Source organism: Megalops cyprinoides, chromosome 20 (genome assembly GCF_013368585.1).
Source record: "Megalops cyprinoides isolate fMegCyp1 chromosome 20, fMegCyp1.pri, whole genome shotgun sequence".
NCBI lineage: Eukaryota > Metazoa > Chordata > Actinopteri > Elopiformes > Megalopidae > Megalops > Megalops cyprinoides.
The window spans coordinates 27469416-27496920 of record NC_050602.1 but is presented as its reverse complement, the minus strand read 5'-3'; the positions used below and the strand labels follow the sequence as shown (position 1 = coordinate 27496920).

General features: G+C 47.7%; 1 protein-coding gene across 1 annotated transcript in view; it reads right to left on the bottom strand.

Annotated features, from left to right (window-relative positions):
- The window catches only part of LOC118795579 (small conductance calcium-activated potassium channel protein 2-like), a 49756-nt gene that overhangs the window by 1421 nt on the left and 20830 nt on the right, over positions 1 to 27505 (bottom strand). Inside the window, exons 2-10 of the mRNA XM_036554161.1 lie at positions 24492 to 24941; positions 22732 to 22827; positions 20929 to 21347; positions 19561 to 19569; positions 8649 to 8790; positions 7246 to 7356; positions 6434 to 6561; positions 5238 to 5246; positions 1380 to 1449 (exon numbers count right to left, since the gene is read on the bottom strand). Of these exons, the coding sequence (XP_036410054.1) occupies positions 1380 to 1449; positions 5238 to 5246; positions 6434 to 6561; positions 7246 to 7356; positions 8649 to 8790; positions 19561 to 19569; positions 20929 to 21347; positions 22732 to 22827; positions 24492 to 24941 (1434 nt within the window). The remainder of the gene's footprint in view (positions 1 to 1379; positions 1450 to 5237; positions 5247 to 6433; positions 6562 to 7245; positions 7357 to 8648; positions 8791 to 19560; positions 19570 to 20928; positions 21348 to 22731; positions 22828 to 24491; positions 24942 to 27505) is intronic.

The window sequence follows — 27505 nt, the reverse complement described above, 5'->3', positions numbered from 1 at the left end:
CCTGTGGAGGGGAGAGAGAGGGAGGCACATTCTGGGCCCTGAACTATACTATAATCTCAGGAGGAGGATGATAGAAATGGCTAATCATCAATCAATCAACCTTTATTTTCATGTGTTCTTTTTAGTACTTTATTTATCATCTGTTATCTTTTATTAATATCTGTTTATTTATCTGTCCATCTATCTATCACAGTATTCTGCCACTTATTAAATATGGCTGACTCTGCGGCAGAACTGAAATAGATGAAAACACAGATGCAACAGGCAGAATTAGATAGAGACCGATGACATCATTAAGGGGATAATAGTTTGAAGATGGGAAATAAATTGATTGAAGGTAATTGGTCCCAAACCTGAGAATGTTGCAACACTGGAGGCTGATTGAGTTAATGGTGTGATGACCCAATTTTCTCAGAGCACTGCTAGGCCTGGCGTTCCTTCAGTTTAATTAAAGCGCATCGGTTTGGGAAGGAACGCATTCGCTAACAAGGCTGGAGAGCTGAAATACTCACAGTGTGTGAGGAAGCGCGTGCACCAAAACACACCAAAAACACACCAAAAACAGCTGAACACCATACAACAGCCTGCATCACCAAAGGAAGTAGGACGGTGAACGAAAAAAGAAAAAATCTGGGATGGCAAGTGTCATAAATATTATCTCATTGCTTAACCCCTTTAATATGCAATAAGCAAAGTTATTTTCATATCATATTTTCAATCTGTATCACATAAACTGTGAAACCAGCAGCTTCTCGACTCCTGTGAGGAAGGCCACGTGACTTTTAGGGAGCTAATCAGGCAGTAATGTAATGCTGGCACAACTTAGAAATGATCTGGCTGAGAGTCAACGAACATTGTGCCATTTCAGATTGTCTGAGTCTCACTGTGAGTGATACTGTTCCAGCTGCTTTTCTGTGACCTGGATTTAAACGGCTCTCTTCACATCTGAGGTTACCTTTTCACAGTACTCACTTATTGATTTTATCTATTGACTACCTTTGATCAGGGGATTGTCAACCAAGTGCCTTGATATGAGCAGGTGAAAATATTGCCCACAATTCAGAGGTTTTAGAGAGAACAGTGTGGCCTTACGTGACTCAGCCATGGGTCTGAGGAAATCTACAAATAAATAGATGCAAATTGGCTACTTGCAGCCAACTGGTTATCACACAACTGCTAATTAACTTGCTTTGCCTGCTTGTTATGGATACAAAATGCATGCTAAAAACCTAGTCTATCATTATCAATCCCAGGAGCCCTCGGCTCCACCACATCTCCTGATTCTGCAGCAGGGGAAGGCAGAAATGAGAGCAGCTCGTTTAAAAAGAGAAGGAGAGAAAGAGACGGAGGAGGAGAGACAGCCACGTCCGTGCACACACCTTGGCCAGGTCCACCAGCGTGTTCGCCTGGTCGTTGAGTTTCCTCTGCTCCATTTTCACGCTACGGAGTCTGGGGGAGGGGGGGGGCAGTTTGAGGGGGGAAAGGGGGTGGAGAGGGGGCAGTTTTGGGGGGGGGTTGGTGGGGAGGGGCAGAGCAACACATCGCTGTCAGGAGATTTCTCGATGGACACCAGAGAGTGACCACACATGCAGACATTTCCAGGCCAGACTGCCATGCAAACCAAAAGGGCCAAACATAACGGAAAAATGCAGCTGTCAGAGCACCAGCACACACTCCTGCCACTGCCGTCTACCTGTTACCACACGCACACACACACACACACACACACACACACACACACAAATGCAGCCGTCAGAGCACCAGCACACACTCCTGTCACTGCCGTCTACCTGTTACCACACGCACACACACACACACACACCCACTCACACACACACACAAATGCAGCTGTCAGAGCACCAGCACACACTCCTGCCACTGCCGTCTACCTGTTACCACACGCACACACACACACACACTCACCCACTGACACACACACACACACACATGCAGCCGTCAGAGCACCAGCACACACTCCTGCCACTGCCGTCTACCTGTTACCACACGCACACACACACACACACACACACACACACACACACACCCACTCACACACACACACAAATGCAGCCGTCAGAGCACCAGCACACACTCCTGCCACTGCCGTCTCCCTGTTACCACACCCACTGACACACACACACACACACTTATACACAAACATTCCTGTCACTGTCATCTACCTCAGTTACCACACCCACTCCCAAACACGTACACACACACACACACACACACACACACACACCCACTCAGCCCAGCTCATGGTCAGGCTGTCAGAGAGTTGCATCAGACATGCTACTTAGTGTGATTAGATTGGGGGGGGGCACATTAGTGATGGCTGGCGGGGAGGTGAGTTTGGCGGGAAAAATGCTGACAGAGTACCGGCACTGAAATGCTGGCATTTCCCTCTCACTCCCCCATTCACACCAGTGACTCAGAGTTATATCACAGAGAAAGAGGTATGGGGTTCTTTCACACTGCAGCAATGAAAAGCCAGAAAATTGCTGCAAAAAGGTGCAATGCTTCACCATCACAATACAGTGTTTAGATAACAGGTCATGTCAGTACTGACAGCAGCACGGAGCTGAAAGCAGAGGAAGCTCAGAGCAAGCGTCTGTGTAAACACAGTGGAAAAAGGTCCAGAGATTCGCTGACCCGAGTGTCCATGTGCCACAGGGTCACCATACATCAGTGAGAATGACACAAAACACTACCATTTCCACAGGTTTCTTTACAACTCATGAATGCTTGCACTCTTTTTTTGTTGCCGATAGCAAACACCAGATTGAAGCCGTTGTTTGCTGTAATAAAAAAAAAAAGATTCACTGTAACCTCTCCTTTGCAGTAAAGTGCTTTGAGGTCCTTGAAAGGCGCTATATAAATGCAGGTGAGCTCTCTGCCTCACCTCATGGCCATGGGCGTCCGCTGGCTGTAACCGCTTTCGCTTCAGGGAGAGTGTTTCAGACAGAAGCGCTACATAAAGCACTCTAAGCGCTGGCACCGTTTCTGGCAGCGAAATCCTCATTTTTAATGCACAGTGGAGTGAATTTTAAAAAGATTCATAAATGCTCTTCACTCTCCACTACCTGTGTTTGGATGCGACAATTTAGTGTGTTTGTGTGTGTTAGTGTGAGAGCGCTGTATCGATGTGCCTCCTGACACCGGAGGACAGAAGCAGTCAGACTGTAATCTTATCGCCCGTGGCTTTGCGAGGGCTGGTGGTTAGCGTGCCCTTTGTGCCATGTTCTGTTTCATTGACTCCGCTCGGAGCGCTTTGTCCGGCTCTCTCCGGGCCTCGGCAGCAGAGCTCGGAGCGCTGGGAACGCTTTGTCCGGCTCTCTCAGGGACTCGGCAGCAGAGTTATGGCACCTTTATTTTGCCCCCGCCTCCCGTGTCACAGACTGATCTGAGACCTGTCCTGGCTGGGCGGAGTTCAGCATCAAACAGACTCCCGCTGTCAGTACTGCTGTATGGGGAACAGCACAGACTGATGTGTGACTGTAACCCCAGGGCACAGACACACTGCAGCGCCTCCCAGCGTGCTCCCCCGGGCGGAAACCGGAACGGCTCAGAGGGCCGACCCTGGTGAGGGCGAGAGGGCGAGGGGGTGAGGAAGTGAGGGGGGCGAGAGGGGGGGTGAGGGCGACGAGAGGGCGAGGGGGCAGCTTTGACTGACAGTAATGTGTCAGACTCTTAAGGCCAGTCCTGCAGGAGCTGAGAAGAGAGGAGCTAATCCAGAGAGGTGGTGCTCTCCGGGGGGAGATCCAAATACTGTACAGCAGTTTGATCACAATGAAGCACCTTAAACACCCATGTAACCCTCTACTCACACACACACTTCCTCAGTGCACGCACACACACGCGCACGCGCACACACACACACACAAACACGCACACACACACGCACGCACACACACACACACGCACACTGTCATACACACACACACACACACACACACACGCACACTGTCATACACACACACAAACACACGCAAACACACACACACACGCGCACGCACGCACACACGCACTCTCTCATACACACATACACAGACACGTCACATTTTTTGTATAATTACCCAGAGGTATATTTAAAAAGTGTCCACCCCCAAAAATCAGAGAAAATATGCACTTCCAGGGATGTATACTGCATGATAAATTACCCCCCACCCCCCAAACCAAGTTCTGTTCATGATGAGTTCCAAAAACTTGCAGGGGTTAAGAGGGAGGGCGGGGAATGGATCAGCATCTTTCTGGAGCCAGAGCTCCACAAGCCTCTGGTGGGGCGGCCTGGCTGGGGCCCAAGGTCCCGCACTGCACAGACCTGACTGCGCATTTACTGAGATTTATGGACAAATGCGTCAGGCTGGGGATTTTTTAACACAACTCTATAAAACTGTCATCCAAATGCATTAAAGGTGAATTGATTTTTTTTTTGGGAGGAACGTTTTATTCCCGCAGTTAGAAACGTGAAAATCCTGACGGGTTTGTGCAGCCTCCTCTGCCGGGGGGGGGGGCAATGACATACCCCCTGAATCCCCCGCCCTTCATCATAACCATGGAGCACTCACACCTGTTAACCAGGTGACTGAGGGCAGTTTACTGTGCAGACCCTCCCACTGCGAAAGAGGCTATTTTTTGGCCATAGATTTTCATTAGAGGGCAGCAGCAGGAGGAAGAGAGACACGGCTGTCATGGTGAGTCAGACGTCTGGGCAGCTCTATCGGCGGGAGGCTTGTGGAAAAGCTGGGAGATTCCAAGTCTGAAAGATGCTTTTTGATGTCACCGTTGTTGCTGTTTCTCTCGTCAGACACACTCCCACCATCACACCAATCGCACTGCAGATGCTCTTTTACATAACCAATCAGAGGATGGAGGGGGAAAAGAAAAGGATCAAAGGAACGAATCAGCATCCAGCATCAATTCTCATGCATTTCAGTCGTGTTCAGATTAACGTCGACAAACAAGACAAGCACAGGAGAGAGGGAAAGAGGGAGAGGGAGAGGGAGAGGGATAGAGAGAAAGAGTGAGGGAGAGAGAGGGAGAGAGAGAATGAGTGAGGGAGAGAGAGAAAGGGGGAGAGTGATGGAGAGAGTAAGGGAGAGAGTAAGGGAGAGAGTAAGGGAGAGAGTGAGGGAGAGAAGGAGAGAGAGAGAGGGAGAGGGAGAGAGAGAGAGAGAGAGAGAGAGAGAGAGAGAGAGAGGCTGAGAGAGAGGAGGAACAGAGAAGACGCCACTTACTTCTGAGCTCTGCGGTGATTGAGCAAAACAAAGACAAAACACAGTACAAGTTTAAAAACCCACAAATTACACAGAACAAGTGAACCTTCACACTTCTCACTGTCAGCAAGGGCAGGGCTGGGGGAGGGACAGAAGGTGGGGGAGGGAGGGAGAGGGGGTGGGAAAATGGAAGGGGCTTTACATTGCGATTTGGGTGGAAGATTTTTTTTCCAAAGGGGTGGGGTTTAAGAAAAGTTTGAGCACAACAAAAACATTCAGAGCACAAACGCTGCTCAACAGAAGGGTTGCAGTAAAGGTGTGGAAGGTATCTTTGGAAAGAGAGGTCAGAGCAGGCAAGCAGGCTGGGATCCTATCATCTACTCATTTCTGTTTGTTTGGATTCTGACTGATACCCTCTGCGCAACACTGAGGCTTTTACTCCCGTCACTGTAAACACGTCGATATCAAAATCTCACGGGCTCGGCAGGAGGCCTCTGTAGCACACATACATGTATCTGACAGTTACAGCACTGTAAGAAACCACAGGGCCAGGCCATGTGGAGCAGATGGGCTATAATCAGAAGGTCGCAGGTTCCAGCCACAGGTAAAGCACTGTATCCTGCAGAGAGGCACCGGAAAAGCCTCAGTAAATATCCAGCCAGATCAGCCTGGGTGAGGCCCTTCTGCTGAGCAGAGAGATCATGAAACATTGTAATAATAAAAGGCAATAATAATCATATTAAAAAAAGGCCAGCCCACAGGAAAGCCTGAGGATACCATGGAGGGGAAGGTACCGGTGCAGAGTGGTATGAGTCAGAAATGAACACACAGAACAGATTTAAACTCCACGGCCCTGTCTTTCCGATACTCACAGGTTGGCTGAAAAGCATAATGGCCAAATCCTACAGGCGCTAAGCTAACGACAAGGCCAGACTTATACCTCCCTGTCATATTCCTTTCAATAAAGAATCAGGTTCATATTGAAAAATTATATAACTACTGCATTACCATTGTGTGGCTATCCATTCAATGAGATTATGTCTTAAAGTGTTAATGCAGCTATGTTAACAGTTAATATCACTAAGGGATAAGGACAATAAAAACAACAATTATTACAATACATCTTCAACAACTACAACAACTACAACAATTACCACTACTACTAAAAATAATAACAACAGTGCAGGCAGGCTGGTGGAGGTGAGGGCTGTACTTACTGGTGGATGGCCTGCAAGAATTTGCGCTGGTGTTTGCGCACACGGGCGTGGTCGATCTTCTTCACCAGCTTGGTGTGTTTGTAGATTAGCCATGTTTCCCTGAGTACATTAGCAGCCGTGTTTTTCACCTGCAGGGGGCGATGGAGAGCCTCAGTGTCAGCACTAACACGCGGGAATCGAGGGACTGCTTTTAACGATGGAAGTGGCCTCTGGATGGAAACATTCTGACATCCTAAACAAACAGTTTCAGAGAACAGTATGCAGCATAAAGCAATTGCTCTCCAGCTGTGGCATCGCTAATGGGGAATACCATGTATGTGCTGTTTCCTCCTGCTCTACCGTCTGCAAGCTGCACTAGCTGAGTTTTGTGTGTGAATGGGCTGAGAGAGTATTTCTAATCACACAGGTATGTTTCGTTAGACCTATCTCCACGCACTGCTCTCATCCAAACCCTCGCTCATAGCGACGGGCTGAGTGTGTAGCACGCACATGAGACACAGGGAACCTCAGTACTCAGAGATGCAGTTTTGTTAAATCTGGAGGTGTTCATGAGCCCCTGCTGTTGAAGAGAGGCTGCTGTCCTGTTAGAGCTCCTGCAGTCAAACAGCTCCTCAGCTACTGTCCGACCATCGGAGTGAAATTTACCTTTGACTAATTTCCACCTCTGTCTTCTAGTTCTTAGTGATAGAAGCCCACCCTGCTGCATAAACATGTATGATTAGTTCACACCCACATGGCCTTTGCAGAAACAGTGACGTTCTGCCTCTGAGTGTGTATGCCTTTGCACAGACACTGTCAGCGGTTTGACTTACTCGTTTGCAGAGTTGCGTGTCCATCATAAAGTTATGGACGTGTTTCTCCGCCTTGGTCAGCTCCAGCTTCCTGGCTACCACGGCAACCACCAGGGCAGTGCAGCCAGCTCCCTGTGGGGGGGGAGAGGGGAGTCTGGGATGAGACCGGGGACTGGCACAGTAACTCCCTCACTGATTGGGTATTGCTTTTCAGCTGAAGGTTACTCTGCGGTTTAGTATTTGTTCTGCATTCAGGGGCAGAGGCTGGGAAGCCACGCCGGGGCATGAGGCTGTGTGGGGCTCAGTGGTTAAGGACCAGCGGTTGTGACCTAAAGCTTGCAGATGTGCTTTCCTGCTGGGGAAATGAGCATTGAACACTTCGGTGGTAAATATCCTCAGTATGTAAAATGGACAGTGTGTAAAATGTGGGTTACACAGTCAGTGCTGGGTAGGTGAGTTTGTGAGCTGAATGAATAATGGAATGCATCAGATAGGCGGCTGTCACAGCCCGCCCAGGTGGGCCAGGTGAGTGCAGCCCTGAGAGGCTGACACTGTACCTGAGCCTCAGGTATTACTTTTCTCCCTCCTTGTTAACAGACTCCTTCCATCTCCTCACCTCTGAACTCCCTCTCTTCTGACCCCCTCAGGGCTGTCACTAACACCCCCCCCAGCACCCCGATCCCGTCTCCTCACCCAGAATGCCATCTGGATATCTTTTCTGTCAATTATTCAACGGCTCTTATCTGATTTAAAGATCTGTTTACACCCAGCAGTGCCACCCAACAGGTGACAGGAAACATAAATGCACCCCAAAGCAGCAGTGCGGCCTCAGTCATTATACTGTCATTATATATCCACATAGCCAGGTGATTAGGGCTGAATCCTGCCCTCAGCCAGGTGAATGGGCTGTTGAGCCAGGTGAATGGGCTGTTGAGCCAGGTGAATGGAATGTTCAGCCAGGTGAATGGGCTGTTCAGCCAGGTGGATGGGGTGTTCAGCCAGGTGAATGGAATGTTCAGCCAGGTGAATGGAATGTTCAGCCAGGTGAATGGGCTGTTCAGCCAGGTGAATGGGCTGTTCAGCCAGGTGAATGGGGTGTTCAGCCAGGTGAATGGGGTGTTGAGCCAGGTGAATGGGGGTTTTCCTCTGGAACCTGATTACCAGCTCATCCCTTACTGCTGTTGTTCCTTAAAGTTACTAGGAACAATACGTTCATATGTTCAGACAATGAACCCAAAGGAAATTGTTTAGGACACATAAATCGCACCAGATGTGTGGCATATCAGTGAGGAACCCTCGGGAGATTGCAGGGACCGGTCAGTAGCGTTTAAATGCCTTCTGTGGCGTGTCCTGGCACTGAGAGATGCCCTTTAACAGCAGTGAGTGTTCATGTTCAGACCGACGGCGTGAGAAGGGCAACGTACCATGATCCCAGTGAGCAGACAGACGCCCTTCCCGCAGTATGTGTGAGGAACCATGTCTCCGTAGCCAATCGACAGGAAGGTTATAGAAATTAGCCACATGGCTCCCAGGAAGTTACTGGTGACTTCCTGTTTGTCATGATACCTAAAGCAGCGGGGAAGAAAGAGAGACAGGAGACAAACCAGTCAGAGCAACAAAGCAGCATAAACGTGTGAGTATTTCCACTGCTGGAACCTGGAGCACATTCAGTGCCAACATCCCAGACATCAGCCCCGGAGAGCAGACAAGCTCTGGCCTTCAGAAAGCGCTGGAAAACCTCTCCCTGGCTCCTCATTGGCTCCTCATTGGCTCCTCATTGGCTGCTCATTGGCTGCTCAGTGGGATTTATGTTTAGAACGCTTTGATTTCAGCACAAAGAAGGGGAGGAAAAAGAAAGAAAAAAGAGGCAAAGAAAGCAGTGAATGAGTGAGTAACAGCACAGCGATGAGCAGACATTTTGAAAATAAAGGGAGTGAACTGAAAAACATGCATTGAAAAGGCACTGAAACAGAAAGTTTAACTTGAACTCAAACAAAATACAGATTATATTTCTACTGAACACAATGGACTCTGAGGCGCGATTGCGTGACATTCAGCTGATGTCATCAGCAGTGTAACGAATGTAAGCTTTTCTGCAGGCCCTGAAGATGCAGCGGAAGAAGGTGCTGGGAGGTTATTTTCCTCTACAAGGTTTTCTCTCTCTCCATAATGACGTTCCTCCCAATCACACCTCAGCTAAATTTATCGAATGTTGTCTGTATCTTTTCTGGTGTCATATTTCAGGCAGCATCTCTCTCAAATCAATGTGGAGGCATGTGGATCTATTCATTTACACAATTCCATTCAGCCTGCTCTTCCAATGGGTACCAACCAGCACTTCATAATAAACATACTGTGTGTGTGCACACAGTACATGTATCGTAACACTATATGTGTGTGCGTGTGTGTATTTATATGTGGCTGACCACAGACTGACTAACCATCATAATGCAAAATGCGTATCTTGAAACAACAATAACAAATGGCAAGTCAGTATTGCAAATTTCTGTTCAGAGATAAATTATAGTATCAATGAATTTGAACTGTTTTCTTTTAATGAAAGAGTGGAAAACATTGTCTTACTGTATTTTATTGTACATGGCAGCCCAGCTAAGATATCCTTGAATAAAATGTGATTCATTGAAAAAAAAGTACGATCGTGTCAGGTCTCCCATGAACATGGTGCTGTGGACACCGCCCTGAACAGACACGAGTGTAAAAATATTGCAGCACATTATCACATAAAATCACATCCAAACAAAAGCTGCTCAGTCCTGTGAGATGCTTCCTATGATTCATGTGTTCTTTCTGCAGTGGATCCATGGGGTAAATGTGCAGTGGGTTCTGATATCTAATCATCCTCTCTCCCTTCCACAGAGTGTCCTCATAGGAGGACCTGTTTTGTAGCAAACAGTCCTGGAGAAACACCCAGCGTCTCTCTGACTGTAGAGGAGCTGTTGTGGTAGCATAGCAACAGCGTGGTGTAGCGGTGATAGAACTCACAGCCGTGGACGGGTAGGAGCTCAGACAGGGTGATGCAGGGGCGAGCAGGGAACTGCACCTGAAGTGCTTCGGTAAATATGCAGCTGTATGGATGGATGGTATGTCAGACGCCAGACGCTGCATGTCAGCTGCGCGGAGCGGGCGTGCATGCCAGGCGCATAAATAAATACTGAAATTACCCCATAATGCACTGCCCAGGGAGCCCTGCCAAAATCAATAGGCCACAGCCATCATTGATATAAAGTTAAGCACCTGATCTGCATAAGTGACAGCTCTCTTGACGAGCTCAGATAAAAGGTTTATTTTTGAGGTCTGGACCTGGCACTGCTTGCTCTGCAGACTCACGCATTAATTAACTGCCGAATTGACCTGGGCTAACGATCATTAACCCATCAGCTGACTGCCACTCAGAGCAGAGAGCAGCAGCGACATGAACAAAGAAAAAAAAGGCGGGACCTCCCTGGCAATGACCGTCTTCCAGGCCAAAATCTCAGGTGTACATCAGACTAGCACAAAAACCTCATCCGTTCCTCCAGCTGAAGGAGCACTGTCTGACTGGCTGTGAGACCCTACGGGCGCTTGACACCTTTCCCCATCAGCTCCCCAGCTCAGCGTGAAAGCCATGCATCCGTGTGTGCGTTAAATGTAACGATGATGCTTTTCAGCCAATGAGAAGGAGGAATGGCTGCCGGTCCAACTGTGATGTGACCACGGCAGTCGTGATCCCCTTTTTTCGTGATTCTCACACGGGCACGACTCCCTACGTGGTCTCTTGCCAAGTGTGACAAATGCAGATGGTGTTTTGTAGAATCAAGGACAAATGGGTTGGAAAATTATGCAGAGAGAAATGAGGGGAAACATGAAAAAAATGGAGGAAGGGCAAGGGGAAAAGAAAGGAGTAACAGTCATCAATGTGCTGTGCGTTGTATGTGAGAGGAATGAGTACAGCTTTATCAGTGTATCCTCCCTGTAAAGCTCTGCCACACAGCGTCAGAAGCAGTGAGAAGCAGCGGCAACTGGTCTTATGAACAAAGGCATGTAATGACACAGAATCAGCCATTAAACAACTGTTCGTCCAGTGTATAAACATTGATATAGTGTACAGAGAAAAAGACAGGTAACCCTCCGCCACTCTCAGGAGGGCTTTTTTGACCGTTATTAATGATCTGTCCAGGGGCGAGTCAAGTGAAGGGCGTTTGGGAATCATTAAATCCCTCAGAATTATCCGGTCAGGACCTTTGACCCCATAAAGATATTCAGCTGCACACTGTCAGGACTTCCCTTTTGACAGAAGATCATGCAATTTGTCTTATGTCATTGATTTGCCAATGACTGCGCTGACAGGCATTGACACCATGTCTGAATTAAAGCTCCCTCTGTGACTGGATCTAATCAAGCAGGAAGTATAAGAGCATTCCTCAAGCAGATGTGCGGCACTGGCCAATCAGAGGGCAGACCCTGAAGCGCAGAGATTGGTCATGTCCCTCCCGGCACACCGCCCGTGCCCAAACTCTCTGCTGTCACCATTTCTGCACTCTAATCTGCAGCCATGCTCAGACTCCTGAGGGGGAAAATGAAGTTTTTATAAGGTTAAAGACCGTGGAAGGCAAGCCCTATTATGACACATGCGCAAAGCTGTCGATACCATGCAGGCAATTTGTGGGGAAAAAAGGTTTTCTGCTTCCTGCATGGACATGCTGGGGGATAAGACAGTATACTGAGAGCATAGAGGAAAATATTTCAGCAGATTAGCCAATAAAATCAAACATGGCGGCACGTTCTGCCGGTGCTGTGGGGGTCCTACAGGAACACTTGTTTGCTGTTGGAGGATCAAATGTGTCTTCTTTGGACATGTATATGTGTGCATGGGAAGTCAGTGCTGGTGTGAAAACGCAGGGCACAGCTCTGTAAACGGATAACGTGTTTACTTTGTAAGGTTCCCCATGCACGGATATCAGCCAGGCAGGGGTGTAATTAAAGTAAAACGGGCTTGAAGGTGTTACTCACTGTTAAGGACAAAGCGAGCTGTGGTTAGAGTAAACAGGCTCTGGCATCACACAGCAGCGTGACTCTCCTGTACAGTGTGGAGTTCACCTAAATCTAACCACACACACAGATCTGACTTTAGAGAGTCTACATCAGCGGGACGCTTGGTCCCCTGGGCCTGATGTTAAAAGCGCGTGCATCACAAAGCCCTGCCGAGATCAATAGGTGAGAAACATCACATGAAAGACATCACTGACCTCATTTTTCACATCTACCCACCAAAGGTTACCAAGCCTTTTTATATACATAATAAATATCATCATTTCCTTAAATGGCGTTGGAGGTTGATCTGAAGAAGCAGGTCAGAGGAGCTGAATGGATGAGCTGTCCAGATCTCAGTCTGATTAACGAACGGCAGCGTGTCACTAAGGTTACAGAGAGCCTGACAGGTTGGCAGGCATCACAGAGGCCAAGATTAATGGAGACAGAAGCTGACCACTCTGTGTCAGCCATCGAGGCACACGCTAACAGGGTTTCCACACCAGCAGGGGATCTGATCCCGGTTCCGTTCTCTGAGAGTATCTCAGGAGGAGTGTGAATGTGGCCGAATGTTTGCAGGCTCCTGTCCCAGGTGGGATGCTTCTGTTTTCCCCTCCAGCAAGGTGCTTGAGCGGCCTTGCTTCGGCAAGTGTCCAGCTGTGTAAAAGCGTATTATGTAGCACGAAAGCTCTGCGAGTCTTCCCAAATAAGGGCAGCTACTAAGTGCGCAGATAATAATGATGGTGGTAATTTGGCGACGGTGAGGTCTGCTCCCGGCGTTGGCTCCACCCCTCGGGGCGTGGGTAATTATCCAGCAGATCGCGGGTTCCAGCGCATCTGCTCCCCTCAGCAGCATCTCAGAGCCTCTCCGCTCCGGTGAGCACTGCCACCAGGAAGGGGCACTTTGCCATTAAGTGTCCTACTTTTGCAGTCATGTGACATGTGTAATGAGCCGTCAGGAGCACAGGAAGGACAGCGTGTCATTTCCTGTGTGACGCTGGCGTGAGACAGGCCTGTGTCTGCCATGTGGGCCTTAGCAGAAAAGAGCAGCATAAACCATATGATCTGTGTTTACAGCTGTTCAGGCCAGTACCTTTCCAAAGCAAAACAGAGACACTTTCGATTAGAAACTGCAAACTTAGTTCTGCTGTCCAATTCTGCTTAGTTAAGTTCAGTCTGGTTAAAACCTGGAAACTGTGGATGTAACATTGGGATTATTAACGCTGACGACTTTGCCTGATTGACTGTTTGAATGTAACATGAAGGGGGTGGAGTTTTTGCAGAGGGAGAACCAATCAACAGCATTTTGAAGCTCTCAATATACTGTGCACTTTAGAGAATGTGATTGAGCTGGCGCCACTCTCAACTTCGACCAAGACGGGGGCTTAGTCCAACACAGCACCTGTGCCATCCCGAAAGTGTTCCTCAGTCAGATACCCTCAAAGGGCAGAGGGACATTCTCATTTTTGGGTTTCTCCAAATCCACATCTGATGCAAAGAGTGAGTACTGTTTCAGGCCCACAGCTGGACTTGAGAGCCCTCAGATATGAGAGGTCAGTGTGGGATTGACCCTGCAGGTGAACACGTCCAAAATCACCACTAGAGTGCACCATGGGGAAACTCGTCTCATTCTAGAGCCCTCAGCTCATGAGGTTACCTCTGGTTTCGCATTATAAGCAAAGCAAACCTCAACACCTCTGACAGAGGCTGTGTGTGCACCCCCCCCCCCTCCTCAAATCGCACGAAAAATAGCCCGAAACAGAACTATTCCAGTTGGACACCCCCCCACCCCCCCACCGCACCCAATTCCTTGACCCAGGCCGTTCCCCCCAAGCAGCCGATAGCTCCACAGTGGCCCCCTCCCTTGCTGTGAGTGAGTGTGCGCCTGTGCCACAGAGAATAGCTCACAACACGAGCGTGTCCAGTGAGCTAGCACCATAGCAGTACGAGGAAGGGCGTTAGCTCAATCTCCATTTCACCAGCAAAAACGCTACTGTATAAAGCTGTAAGCTCTGTGATTCTCGCTGGAGGAGGGAGTATGCCAAGCAAATAACAGTGTGATGTGATGACTAAGAACAAATTTCAGGGCAACTCAAAGATGCCCACTAATACTGCCAGTAATGGCAGATAATACAGCATTATTCACTGTGGAGATGTCACATGCTAAAGGTCAGGCTGGAACTGGAGCAGGAAATGATGTGATCAGCTGAAGGAACCTCAGTGTCTAATGCAGCCATCAGTGACTTTCACCACAACCTGTCAAGTGAATTAATTTCTCCTGGAAATATTTTGATAAAAGGATTAAAATATGTTTCCTCTCCATATTGCTAAAAGGTTTTCCCCCTGCACAAAGCTGACGCTGACAGTCCTGAATTCTCCATTGTGATTTGCTGATTGGTGATTCTGCCAAAACGCTCGGCTCTCTTTCTGTGGAGGACAGTTACTTAGGACAGATACTTGGGCAGGATCTATGCCACAATGTTTCAATGTTTTGTTTTCTTTTTTCTGTTTGTTTTTTTGAAGCGTGCCAATCTAATCATCCGAAAGCACCGTGCTTTCGGATGCTTCCTGATGATCGGAATTTGAAGAGAGCATTAGAACTCTGGCCAACACAATATGGGAAAATGATATTGATGCATGTCGCCAAATTAGGTAAGGAAATACATGAACAGCAGACATATGGGGGGCAGAATTCAATTACTTTGCTGATCACCCAATAATCAAAAAGTTAAGAACCCTAATTTGACTGGCATTTTGCCTCAAATGTAAAACAGCCACGAATGGTATTAGATTAGTGAGTTCCACCCGTAGTCTGAAGTTGTGTGCAGCCATCGGAAATTTTTTCTCGACTGCTTTTATTGGTGTGTTTTGGGTCAACCCTGGGGTGAACACGCACAAGGATACTGACTGCTACACACGCAAGTCTCTAAGAAACAAAACTGATCATTAAAAACAAAACGAGAAAAAAAAAATCATCAAAGGGCAGGAGAAATTGTAGATCTGTAGATGTAGATCCACATAAAAAATATTAGTGAACCAAACAAGTGTCTGCAGAATAAATGCTTCTTCTTGAGTCACATGCTTTCATTTCTGGTGGCTTTTTTGCCTTTTTGGATGGCTTAGCATCACAGCTCCACACACAGGCCCTGTCAGAGGATACAGTATGTGTGGGGGCAGAGGACGCAGCTGAATCATGGGAGGTCCGTTGATTCACGATCCCAGTTCATTACCTTTAAAGGCTGTAAGTGCGCTGAAACACTGCTCTAACACTGGATAACAAACTGCCCTGTATTCTCATACTGAAAGGAGACTGCATCTCCATCCCTGAGCTCTCTCTCTCTTTCTCCTGCACATCATCACTCCATCCATGCTTCCAGTTTTTGGGAGGAAAAAGCTGAATCATTGTCCCTGGATTAAAATAACATCAAAGGAACAATGTGTTCTGAGGAGGAGGAAGCATCAACAGGCCATAAGGCTGCTGGTCCAGCGCAACATGAAACGGAAAATCAATGGATGAAATTATGTCCAGTGTGGATGAAATGTCCCCCCTGCTTAAAAGAGATGTTTTGGCTTCATAAAAGGTTCTTGTATTTGTTTCTTTCTTCACCTTCGGGAAATGATGTGAATAGCCTGCTCTGATTGAATGGGAAGGCAGCAGAATTAATGACAGAAATTCTGTCTGTTTTCCTCAGGCTTCAGCAAAATTCAATGCAACTGCAGTGCACTAAACTCTGAATGACAAATCCAGGCAAGTGTGAAGCTGTTCTGATACTAACACTGAAATCAATGGAATATGCTGTGCAGTTAAAAAGATGATCACTTATATTGGTTGTTCAAAGCTAAGGATGAGTTGCACTGTGGTTTGATTGAACATGGACCTTAGAGCAAACTCCACACAGTTTTCCCTCAAAACTGTTTTCTGTGGGCTCTGTTTATAAGTAGCTAATAGCATGGTAAACTATGATTAACAAACATTTGTCAAATATAGCCAGGGTGTCTTCTGGGGAAACTGCCATGAAAATTAACAGACAGATTCCATCTTAATGCAATGCCTTTACTCCAGGCAAGAAAGCAATAATCAGAGTTTTTCAGTGCTCAGAGAGCATTATTCAAAAGGCAGCAAACACATAATGTTGTGCAAGAACCGGAAAAAGTAACACACACCGAATCATTCAGGCCAAAAGCACATTGCGGCGAAGCTGAGTCTGGGCCTAAGACTATAGCTTTAGCACCATTGTATTAAATCATTTATTTCAACAAAGACGATTCAGCCTGAAACACGTGGATATGAAACAGGGACATTCCGTACAGACCCAGCACTCAGTGTGATTCAGTTACACACTGATTACAGCACACACCACCGCAGCTGCCCCCCATTACAGCTGCACAGCACCGTTGACACACTGCAGTTTTCGAAAGAAACGCAGCTTCATTTAAATAAAAACTTTGAGGCAGATTTACAAAAAAACCCCATCGAAAGCACACATCTGCTGGCTGACCTTACTAACTTAAAGAATGAATGATAATGAATAAACTGTACTTCCGATATCGCTCTTATTTTACTGCACTACCTGAACAGGTGCAAGACAATGGCAGCATGCGCATGAAAGATAAAAAAAAATGAAAATGTAGTTGAGTAAAACTTCAACATTTCATGTATGTGTGCAAATGTGTGTGTGTGTGTGTGTGTGTGCATAGAATTAAAGGCCATTTTATGTACTGTGAATGATGACTTAAACTCAGAGAGGCTGTTTGGTTGGTCAGTGTTTGAATTTTTCCAACTGAGCCCATTCTCTGGGTTTATTTCCTCTTGTTTTTAGCAAGTGACTATAAAAAGATAGATATAAGATCATATAAAACAGTAATAAGCATAGCAGGAGGGGGGGTCGTAGTGGTGGAATCGCTCAGACACATCGCAACGCAGAGGCGTTCCATGCACACTGCACACGTGTATAATCTCAGAGTGATAGCAGCCGGCCTGCGTATCGTCGGGTTTCAGGGTCATTATTTTATCTGAATGTTCATTAGCTTGAGTGCCGCAGAACGAGCTCCCCGCCTGCCTGTCCAGCCTGTAATTTAAGGGACTGGAGTAACTGCAGCGTGGCACGGCTTTCAGAGGGGCTCGGAGTGTGCTGACCCAGCATCGGGGAGGGGGAGGAGGGGTGGAGCTGGCCCGGGGAAGCTTTTTGGTACAGCGCACAGTATTCAGTATCCCATAATTGGAGTCCTTCTGTTGATGAACACCAAAATAATGAATTAGTTTCCATTGTGCTGAAATTTGATAGCCATCACCAACAACCCTAATTTTATTTTTAAATAATGGTATGGTAGTTTCGGTGAATGATATTCTCCACACCTCTTAAGGATAAGGTAGAGAATTCTACCCTTCGGTTAAAAGCAACACGGACGCAAACTGTGAGGAGAGAAAACAGCGGAGAGGAGCAGGGGGAGAAGCACAGCCAATCACCTGCAGCGGAGTGAGCCACTCCCACCCCGGCAACGAGGGTGCTCCCAAAGCAAGCGGCTGCCGCCCCCGTCACACCATCGGCTACTCACTGCTCATGTGCAATTCAGCCCCCCCCCCAAAATCAGGCAGAGGGCCGAGACCTGTGCCCATCTGAGAGTCTCTGTGGCCTGCGTCTGCCAGGGAGGCCCATGTCACCCCTTCATCTTCAGTTCCTCAGAGTTTTACCGGTTTCAGCAGGACTCACAGCGGCAGGGAGAGGTGGGGACACTGGGGGCGACAGAAGGGCATGCTGGGAAATCACTTTGACTGTGAGTGGAGATGAAGGAAGCGGAGGGAGGAGGAGATTCAAGTTCCCTGGCATGCAGTGCCTGTTAGACAGTATGATTAATGCCCTTATGAATAATGAATACATGATACAGTGCAATTCCAAAATCTTATTTTTAACATATATGTACAACATGGATTAGGAAAAATTTGGGGTGTTTTTTAGAAATATAATTATTTAAGTATTAATATAATACTTAAATGATTAATTTAGCATTAATGTAGGTGGGGGGTGCACTGCATCAGGGTAGAACGTGGCCATGCAGATGTGCTGTTTCAGTAACTACCTACAGAGCCCCCACTGCACCCCCAAACCCCACCGCACCCCTCTCTCTCCACAGAACTTTGTCTAATCACTATGTACTATCATACTTATTTTTCTCTAACCTCTGGATTCAGCCAAAACCCTCAACTTATTCATAGTCATATTTATTAAAACACTTAATAGATTAATGCAACACTGTGTCACAGTAAAGTGACTTTTCCCCCATTAGTTAGTTTGACATTTTTGATTGAAGGTGGGGATTATTTCAGAGTAATATGGTGCTGGATTACTCTATAAATGTTAGAATTTGTTGACTGAGTAGCACTGGGTGGTGGTGATTAAACCCAGGGTTTATTTATACTTTTTTTAATTTTACATATTAAATAATCCATGCAATCACATGAGGAACCTCTGTCCTCCTGGTTAGAGAAGTCCTGGTGAAATTAACACCTACTCTAATCTTAATGTTCAAATTTTTTCTGGATATTCCCTTCATTTTATTTTCTTACACTCTTCACTTCGTTATATCATCACTGGATTAATCTAAAGCAACCGTAATACAGTTAAATGATCCAGCCATTACAACATTATGTGAATTTCAGCGACTAAATCAAGGGCACTCTCCAGAGTTTTCTAAAATCCATTGTTTCCTCACATGTTGGGGAGATTTTCAAAGAATTATTGCAGAACAGGTATCTGATAATTACACTGTGAAGACATAGACGTGCTCTGTTGCTCACTCATCAAGGTGAAGGGAAGGTGCGATTCCATTTTCACTCCCCCCTCCCATCTTCCCACCTTCCAAAGGTTCCAGGGGAGACTCTCGATTAAATCTGCCATTCAGACCTTCCTGGTTTGAAGCAACTAAATGCCTGAATGATGTGCTTGCTGGCATCCGTCCAATATCCCCTGTTTGTGGTATGATGGAGTGGCTATGTACCACGAGGCTGCCAGTTTGAATCGAGGGCACAGTGATATCAGGTCTCTTGTCTATAGCGCCAGATATTTATTCATGTAAGGTGAGCTATGGCTGGATAAGAGTCTGTTTATCAGATCAATACCGTATCCGTACTGCTTTGAGGGGAAGAGGCCTTAGTTCAGGGCTTTGTAAAGACTCGCCATGGGGTCCCCCTTTGCCAAACCGGGTTCAGAAAGGCGGAGTGTTTTGGGGCTGCCCTCCCATCTGTATGGTGCAGTGTGGGGCCAGCTCGATGCTCAGCGGGTGCGTTAACACGTCTAAAGAAGGACTCACATGGTCTCCCTATGGAACAGCATAGTGGGGAAATAGAGAGGACAGCAGTGAGTTACAGACACACACAGTTACACAGGGGATGGGGGGTGAGAGGGGGGTCTCCCTCCCAGAATGCACGGCTGCAGAGGGCTGGATTTCGGCATGACAGACGCCCGCACCTCCTCTGCCTCCCTCCTTTCCATCTCAGACCCTAACGTGTCTCTCTCCTATTGCTCCTGGCTGGTTCCACCCACCCCCTTTCCCACCAGAGAGACAGACAAGCGCAGTCTGTCCTCATGTTCCAGAACAATCCGATGGAGAATCAAAGAGTCAGAAACTCCAGACAAAACCATATTCAGACCAAATGTCACTGTCTTTTCAACCCATAAACCACATCATTCTGAAAGACTGAGTTCTATTATGGTGGAATGTCTGTAGCTTTAGGAAATGAACAAAGATCGTTCAGCAGGCAGGAGGAGAGCTCCATCGAACAGCGCTGGCAAACCACCCCATGTTTAATCCCTTTTTGAAAAGTTTGATGGCGGTTTGATAAACCTCTTTGGGTCAGAGCTGGCCAGTTGTTTTCCTTTAAGTGAATGTTGTAATCTTCACCGTTCTGCGCTGTGATTGGCTAGCAGCTGGATGTGCCTGAGTTTGGTGTGGTTGAAACCCTTCACTCTGAGAGCAGAGTCATGGGGCACAGACTCACAGCTCCGACCTCGAAGTGGCATGGGGGGTGGGAGTGGAGGCAGGGAGGAGGGGTTAGTGAGGGGGGAATTTCGGGGAGGGTGGGGAAAGGGAGCTGTGTTACTGGAGACAGCCAGGCTGAGGTGCTCGGCAGGTATGTGGTTGGCTAAGGCTTCCACATATCCCTTCTTAATTTCTCACACCCACATCTTTTCTCTGCCACAGAAGCCATAGTTTAGCAACTTAAAACAGCAAGATCTTTACTTCTTAAAGTAAAAAAAAATTCTCCCTAAAACATTGCCACATATCCATCAACATCCCAGGATGAAGCCAAACAGGCAAACTCCTGTCTACATCATGACGGATTCAACCCTCTAGTGTTTTTCCTGAATCCTTTGCTTATAAACTGTCTCCATGGCCCTACAAAGCGAAGCTCTCTGCTGCAGTTTCAGGGAAGGGGAACGCCCACAGGCGGCTTTGGCACCACCCAAACAAGCCGTTCAGGCACCATGAATTATGCAGGGCGCCGCTGTGCTATTGGCCAGGAAGAAGGGAAGGGCGGGGACCTGCACAGAGAGGGTGGAGTTTTCTGGAGCAGCATGACTGTCTTTTTTAGCCGGGTGAGGCGGGCAGTCACAGGTATCCGGTGGGGGGTGGTGTGTTTCACCTGATGGGAGCGGGAGGGGGGTGGGGGGGTCTCACCTTTCGCAGACGCGCACGGTCCAAGCGGCGATGATCCAGGAGGAGATGCTGAAGACCAGCAGCACGGTGCCGGGGCAGATGGTCATGAGGGTCTTCATGACGAAGCGCGTGTTGAAGTTGATCTTGTTGAGGGCGCCGATGCTGCGGGACGAGGCGTCGGTGAACAGCTTGCTGTGCAGCAGCATGACGCGGCCAATCAGGTACAGCCGCAGGAACATGGGGATGGAGAGGATGATGTCCACGTCGGCGTCCGCCACCGACGGCGTGTAGGTGAAGGCCAGCCGCGCCTTCCAGGTGAAGACGTACTGGCCCGGGATGGGGTGGATGGCGCACACGAGCAGCTCCAGCACGATGAACAGGATTCGCTCGTAGGTCATGGCTATCCTCCAATCATCCGCGCCGTTGTCCACCATGAACAGCTGTGGAGAGGTCAGAGGGCAGGACAGAGGAGGACAGAGGAGCAGGCGAGAGCTGCTGGGGGTTAGAGGCTGGTGGCAGCGGTTTGATCAGCTCAAACAGATGGAAGGGTAGTCTCACAAAAGAACCGTTTCATTTCTGTTTTCCTTGGATCCTTAACAAATTATTAAGCTCATGATGTGATTGAGCAGCCAGTCACACCAGAGCAGTCTCTGCAGTCTCATAACTGAGCAGCTCTTGTTAATTGTTAGCTATTAATCTGCTCACACTATAAAAATAAGATATATGATCCCAAAGATCCCAAAATAATGCACCTAGTAAGAATGTATATCAGACATTTTTTTGCCAAAAACAGATTTATTTATGTGGACAGATGAAATATGCATGATTATTACTGTGTCATGCTACTTTATCTGACATGTCAAAAAAAGAGATGGCTGGTATTTTTTAGACATGCAAGCTATTTAGCAATCTTACTAAACCGTTAAACAAAAAGCAAAAACTCATATTCATAGTGTCTTTCTAACTGTTAACACACAGGACAAAAATATCTCCATCAAAAATAAAGCAAAGTAGGGAAGACCGTGTTCTCTTCAGACGATAGGATGAGAAAACGCAGAGTTTCCCAAGAGTTCGCTAAACATTACTGCCCTGCTTTTAGTGCTGGTTCCTTTGTGTTAGGTACCTGTAACCTGACCTGTAACTTGGCTTCATTGTGATAACTGTCATTTTAAAGACAGATCTTTGTACCCAGCTGGTGCTTTTGTGTTCTGAAGTCAGTTTTTGTGGGATTATAAATACAGAGTGAAATTCAATGAAACTTAAATCTCGGTCATGTATTTCCAAAAAAAAAAACAGTTTCTCCCAATTTTAATGTTTTAATGAATTACACAACATCTTCTTGCATCATTTCAGTATTTTTCTTACATTTTACAAGCTTGTTCTCTGACCCACTTCCAGCCTAGCCATGCCTCATAAACAAAACACTCTGAAATAAATAAATATTCTGAAATAACCTCTAAACGTGTTAGAGGGAAAAACATTAGGCATTTATCAAATGCTCCCTGACTAATTACAGTCTAAAATTAAAATTCAAAGGACCGTTCAAACATCGTTTATACAGGACTAATACATGACATATCACCACCAGATAACAATGCTAATTAGTTAATAATTCTCCGTATAATGTGATCATAAATCTCTCTTATTCTTGCAGAGTTTGGGGAGGCATAGATGATGGCACAGTGCAGGCTCAGTGCCGCTGTGAGCAGAGACTCTGCAGAGGAGATCAGAATGTGTTCGAGGAGCTCGCACTAATGGAAGTGAACAAAAGTTTTTAAACCCCCCCCCCCCCCACCAGACTCTCGCACCTCTGTCTGCTCTCACCTGGATCTCCCGGGCGTGGTACATGATAATCAGACCAAGCAGGATAACAGTGGAAAGGCTGATAAGGCATTTCAGTGCAAATGAATAGGAAGATTCCTGCAACAAAAGAGACAGAGAGAGAGAGACAGATAACGGGATCTTTTAATTTTCAGGCATTATTCCAGTTTATGAAATGCTATGGATGTGCAGGCTCAGGGAAAAATGCATTCCACCCTCATTAATATTCTGGATGTGCAGCATTCTGAGTTTACCTCATATTCATATGCTCTCTTCATCCTACAGCCAGGCTGTGGTCTGTGCTGTGAGCCTGCCTGGCACAGGCCATGTCAGAGCAAAGCCTGTGTGGGATTTGGGCCTGGCTCTGTCTCTCTGGGACAAAGCAGCGTGTACAGGTTTACCTTCTGGGCAGTCCTTTTCACATAAACTAAAAATATAATCTAAAACTGAAATTGTTTGCCAAAACCTATTCTGCATACAATATTAACACAAACATATTGCAAGAGTTTTCGAGAGAATGTCCAAAAAAAAAATCATTTGTGCTTTCAGAAAAATATATGTGTAACATGTCCCATGAAAGCCATTTTAAAAATCATTCTGTAGTTATATTTTTAATGCAGACACACACAGCTGGGCAGCAGTGAGCCTGGCTCTGCCGCTTCCTGTGGCATGACTGCTCTCCAGCCTGGACGGTGGGGGAGAGTGACGAGGGGAGGGGCAGGGGGGTGAGAGGTCGCTGCGGGTACCCATGATGCACTGCGGTCCCAGAGGCCGGTGCTGAAGTGCACTGTAAGGGCCCTAGCATTTTTTAAAAGGCACTATAATCATCATGATTATACCATAATCATCATCACCATTATACCAGAGCAATACTTTAGCCATTTTTGTAGAGATGCATGAGTTGCCATTGGGTTGCATCACAATATTCAAGTGGATTTTGAACACAAAAGTAAAGTAGGTTTGCACCAGCAGGCCTACACATGATTTCTGCCGTAGTTTTAACTTGGATCCACTTCTTGGTAAAAAATGAAGAATAGGATGATTTAAATAGCCTGGTGCTCAGTGTTTGCGGTAGTCGGGTTAAGCTTCAGGAAGTTCAGCTATTTTGCCTCCATTGAAGGCACAGAAAATCAGGATCAGAGTTGAGGAGGAGCCTTTGACACCTCACTTTATTAAAATTGCTCACCTTTTGCTGTCAGCTGAACAGTGGAGGAGCACGGTAATGAAGCATCCTTACGCACTCACAGCCCATTCTAGCACCAGCGAGTGCAACCAAACGCTCTCATCAGGAGTACATTTCTGCCAGCTACCATCATGTCTTTCCTTGTCCACACAAACCTCAAGCGCAGCCCATACCAATCTATCGACTATCCCAGCCTACAGCCTATCTCTGTCTATAGCCTATATCAATCTACAGCCTATATCAATCTTCCGCCTATCCCAGTCTACAGCCTATACCAATCTACAGCCTATACCCATTTATAGCTTATATTAGTCTACAGTCCATACCAATATACAGCCTATACCAGTGTACAGTGAGGAGTGTGTGTGCTAGATGGTTGAGTAGCACCAAAAGTCCAAAAGCAACTTGTATTCCTGGCTCACTTTTTCAACAGCCTCACCTAATTGCTGACCTAAACCACTTTGACTGCAAAAGCCTCTTGGCTACTTGCATTTTAAATGTATTTTGTGTATTTTACTGTTCTTTGATCACCCGGTGCTCCACCCCTACCCCCCTGTTAGTATACCTGCCCACGGCCTACCTTGGTGTAAACCCCCCAGGAGAGCTCGGTCTCGGTCACCATGACGACGATCCCGAACATTCCGAAGATCAGAGCGTAGTCGCTGAGCCGCTTGCGCTTCTCGAACAGCGCCCTCCGGTGGCCGAGCTTGTAGCCGATGTCCTTGTTCTTCTTCTGCGGCGCCCTGCCCCCGGACCTGCCCAGGCTCTCCGGGGAGGCCTTGCCGGGCTCCCCGCCGTTGCCTTTGGAGACCACCACCTCCAGGCCGGAGCTGTGCAGCGTCTGGAGGGGCTGGGTCTCGGGGTCGAGCTCGGAGAGGTTGCGCCGTGACGTCCCCAGGCTGCTCAGCGGTCTGCCCACTCCCCCATTGTACTTGCAGCTGTTCATGGCTATCTCAGGGAGGGGGCCGCTGCTCTCTGAGACCGACGGCTTGGATCCCGCATGGTTCAGCTTCCTGGGCTCAGCATTTACCTGCCAATCACAGGGACGGGAGGAAAAGAGGAAAAGCTCAGAGATGAAGCCATCATGTAGCATCGGACTGAACCAGCCAACCTGCCTCAGTAAATATCAGCTGTATGAATGGATAACATGTAAAAATTGTAACTGATGTAAGTCACTCTGCATAAGAGGGTCTCCTAAATGACAATAATTAATGTAATGTAAATATAATATGAATCAGTAATCAACAGTATACAGGAAGTTATGAAAAAGTCCCACTTGCCTATTCAGCGTTTGTTACGCAAAGTTAGGGGGAAAGCGCACTGTGGTTAGATTGCATGTGGGCCCAGGTCCAGGATTCGCTCTCTGTGCTGTTGGTCTTGGACATTGCTCTGATAAATCACTTTAAAAAATCAGCCTCCTCAGATCTCTTACCTGGCCTCTACACAGCAGCACACATCAGAGAAGTGAAGTGGGGAGTGGCTGTGTAATGCACCCCTGTATGTATAATTCACAAAGGATGTAGCGGAATGCGTAAAAATAGCTCTCTGTGGCTCGGGATGACTCTGCTCCCCCTCATTAGCACATAGAGAGGAGTCTGCAGTCTGTACCTCTGCTTGGCACAGCCACAGACAGACTGCACACCACCCTGTGTGAGAGAGAGAGAGAGTCTGTGTGTGTGTGTGTGTGTGTGTGTGTGTGTGTGTACGCCTCTGTGTGTGTGTATGCCTCTGTGTGTGTGTGTGCGTGTGTGTGTGTGTGTGTGTGTGTGTGTACGCCTCTGTGTGTGTGCGTGTGTGTGTGTGTGTGTGTGTATGGGTGTGTGTGTGTGTGTACGCCTCTGTGTGTGTGTGAGTGTGTGTGTGTGTGTACGCCTCTGTGTGTGTGTGAGTGTGTGTGTGTGTGTGTGTGTATGGGTGTGTGTGTGTGTGTACGCCTCTGTGTGTGTGTGAGTGTGTACGCCTCTGTGAGTGTGTGTGTGTATGGGTGTGTACGCCTCTGTGAGTGTGTGTGTGTATGGGTGTGTACGCCTCTGTGTGTGTGTGTGTGTGTGTGTGTATGGGTGTGTGTGTATGGGTGTGTGTGTGTGTGTACGCCTCTGTGTGTGTGTGAGTGTGTGTGTGTGTGTGTGTACGCCTCTGTGAGTGTGTGTGTGTGTACGCCTCTGTGTGTGTGGGACCCTGGAAAAGGCCTTTAGCAGGCTGAGCTGCGTGCTGCCTCAGGCGTAATGGAGGCTGTGTCTCGGGGAGGGAGATTCATTCATTTCCTCACCTGCTGAAATTGCGCTGCCTTATCTCGCTTGCAAACTGTCAGTGGACTGCGCAAGATAGAGGGATCCTGGTTTTTTCAACCTCCCTCTCTGTCCCTCTCTCTCATCATTCGGTTTCCCCTCTCTCTCCCTTCTCATTTTCTTTCTCTCTCCTCTTTCTTTAATCCCTATTTCCCTATTTTTCAGTCTCTCTCCCCCTCTTTCTCTCTTTTTCTCTCTTCCTTTTTTGCCCCTCTGACCCCCTCTCATTTCCTCTTTCTGTCCCTATCCCTCCTTCTTTCCCTCACTGTCACTATCTCTCTCTCCGTCCCTCTCTCTCTCTCTCCCTTGCTGTCCCTCTCTCTCTCTGTCCCTCTCTCCCTCTCTGTCTCTCCCTCTCTCTCTCCCTCTCTCTCTCTCTCTCTCCGTCCCTCTCTCCCTCGCTGTCCCCCCCGCACAGATGGGGAGATGAGTGATGGGGCAGAGAGAGGGAGAGAGATGGAGTGTGTGTCGGGGCTGGTGTGGAGATGGCAGGGGGATATGTTGCTCTGATTGATGTGACCCATTATGACTCCCAATAAGGCCCAGGGTACAGTTCCCTCCTCTCAGTGGCCTGTGCAGTTACTCCCACGGCATCTTCCCAAACACTGCATCTCACACCTGCCCCTCTGCACATCTTCCCAAACACTGCATCTCACACCTGCCCCTCTGCACATCATCCCAAACACTGCATCTCACACCTGCCCCTCTGCACATCTTCCCAAACACTGCATCTCACACCTGCCCCTCTGCACATCTTCCCAAACACTGCATCTCACACCTGCCCCTCTGCACATCTTCCCAAACACTGCATCTCACACCTGCACCTCTGCACATCTTCCCAAACACTGTGCCTCTGCACATCTTCCCAAACACTGCCTCTCACACCTGCCCCTCTGCACATCTTCCCAAACACTGCATCTCACACCTGCCCCTCTGCACATCTTCCCAAACACTGCATCTCACACCTGCCCCTCTGCACATCTTCCCAAACACTGCATCTCACACCTGCCCCTCTGCACATCTTCCCAAACACTGCATCTCACACCTGCCCCTCTGCACATCTTCCCAAACACTGCATCTCACACCTGCCCCTCTGCACATCTTCCCAAACACTGCATCTCACACCTGCACCTCTGCACATCTTCCCAAACACTGCATCTCACACCTGCCCCTCTGCACATCTTCCCAAACACTGTGCCTCTGCACCTGCCACTCCTCCACCATCTGTACAGTGACTGCCAATACCAGGACTATAATTCTGAAAGTTCCATGTAAATGTTGGGAGGGAAGCAGGCTGCTGATGGCG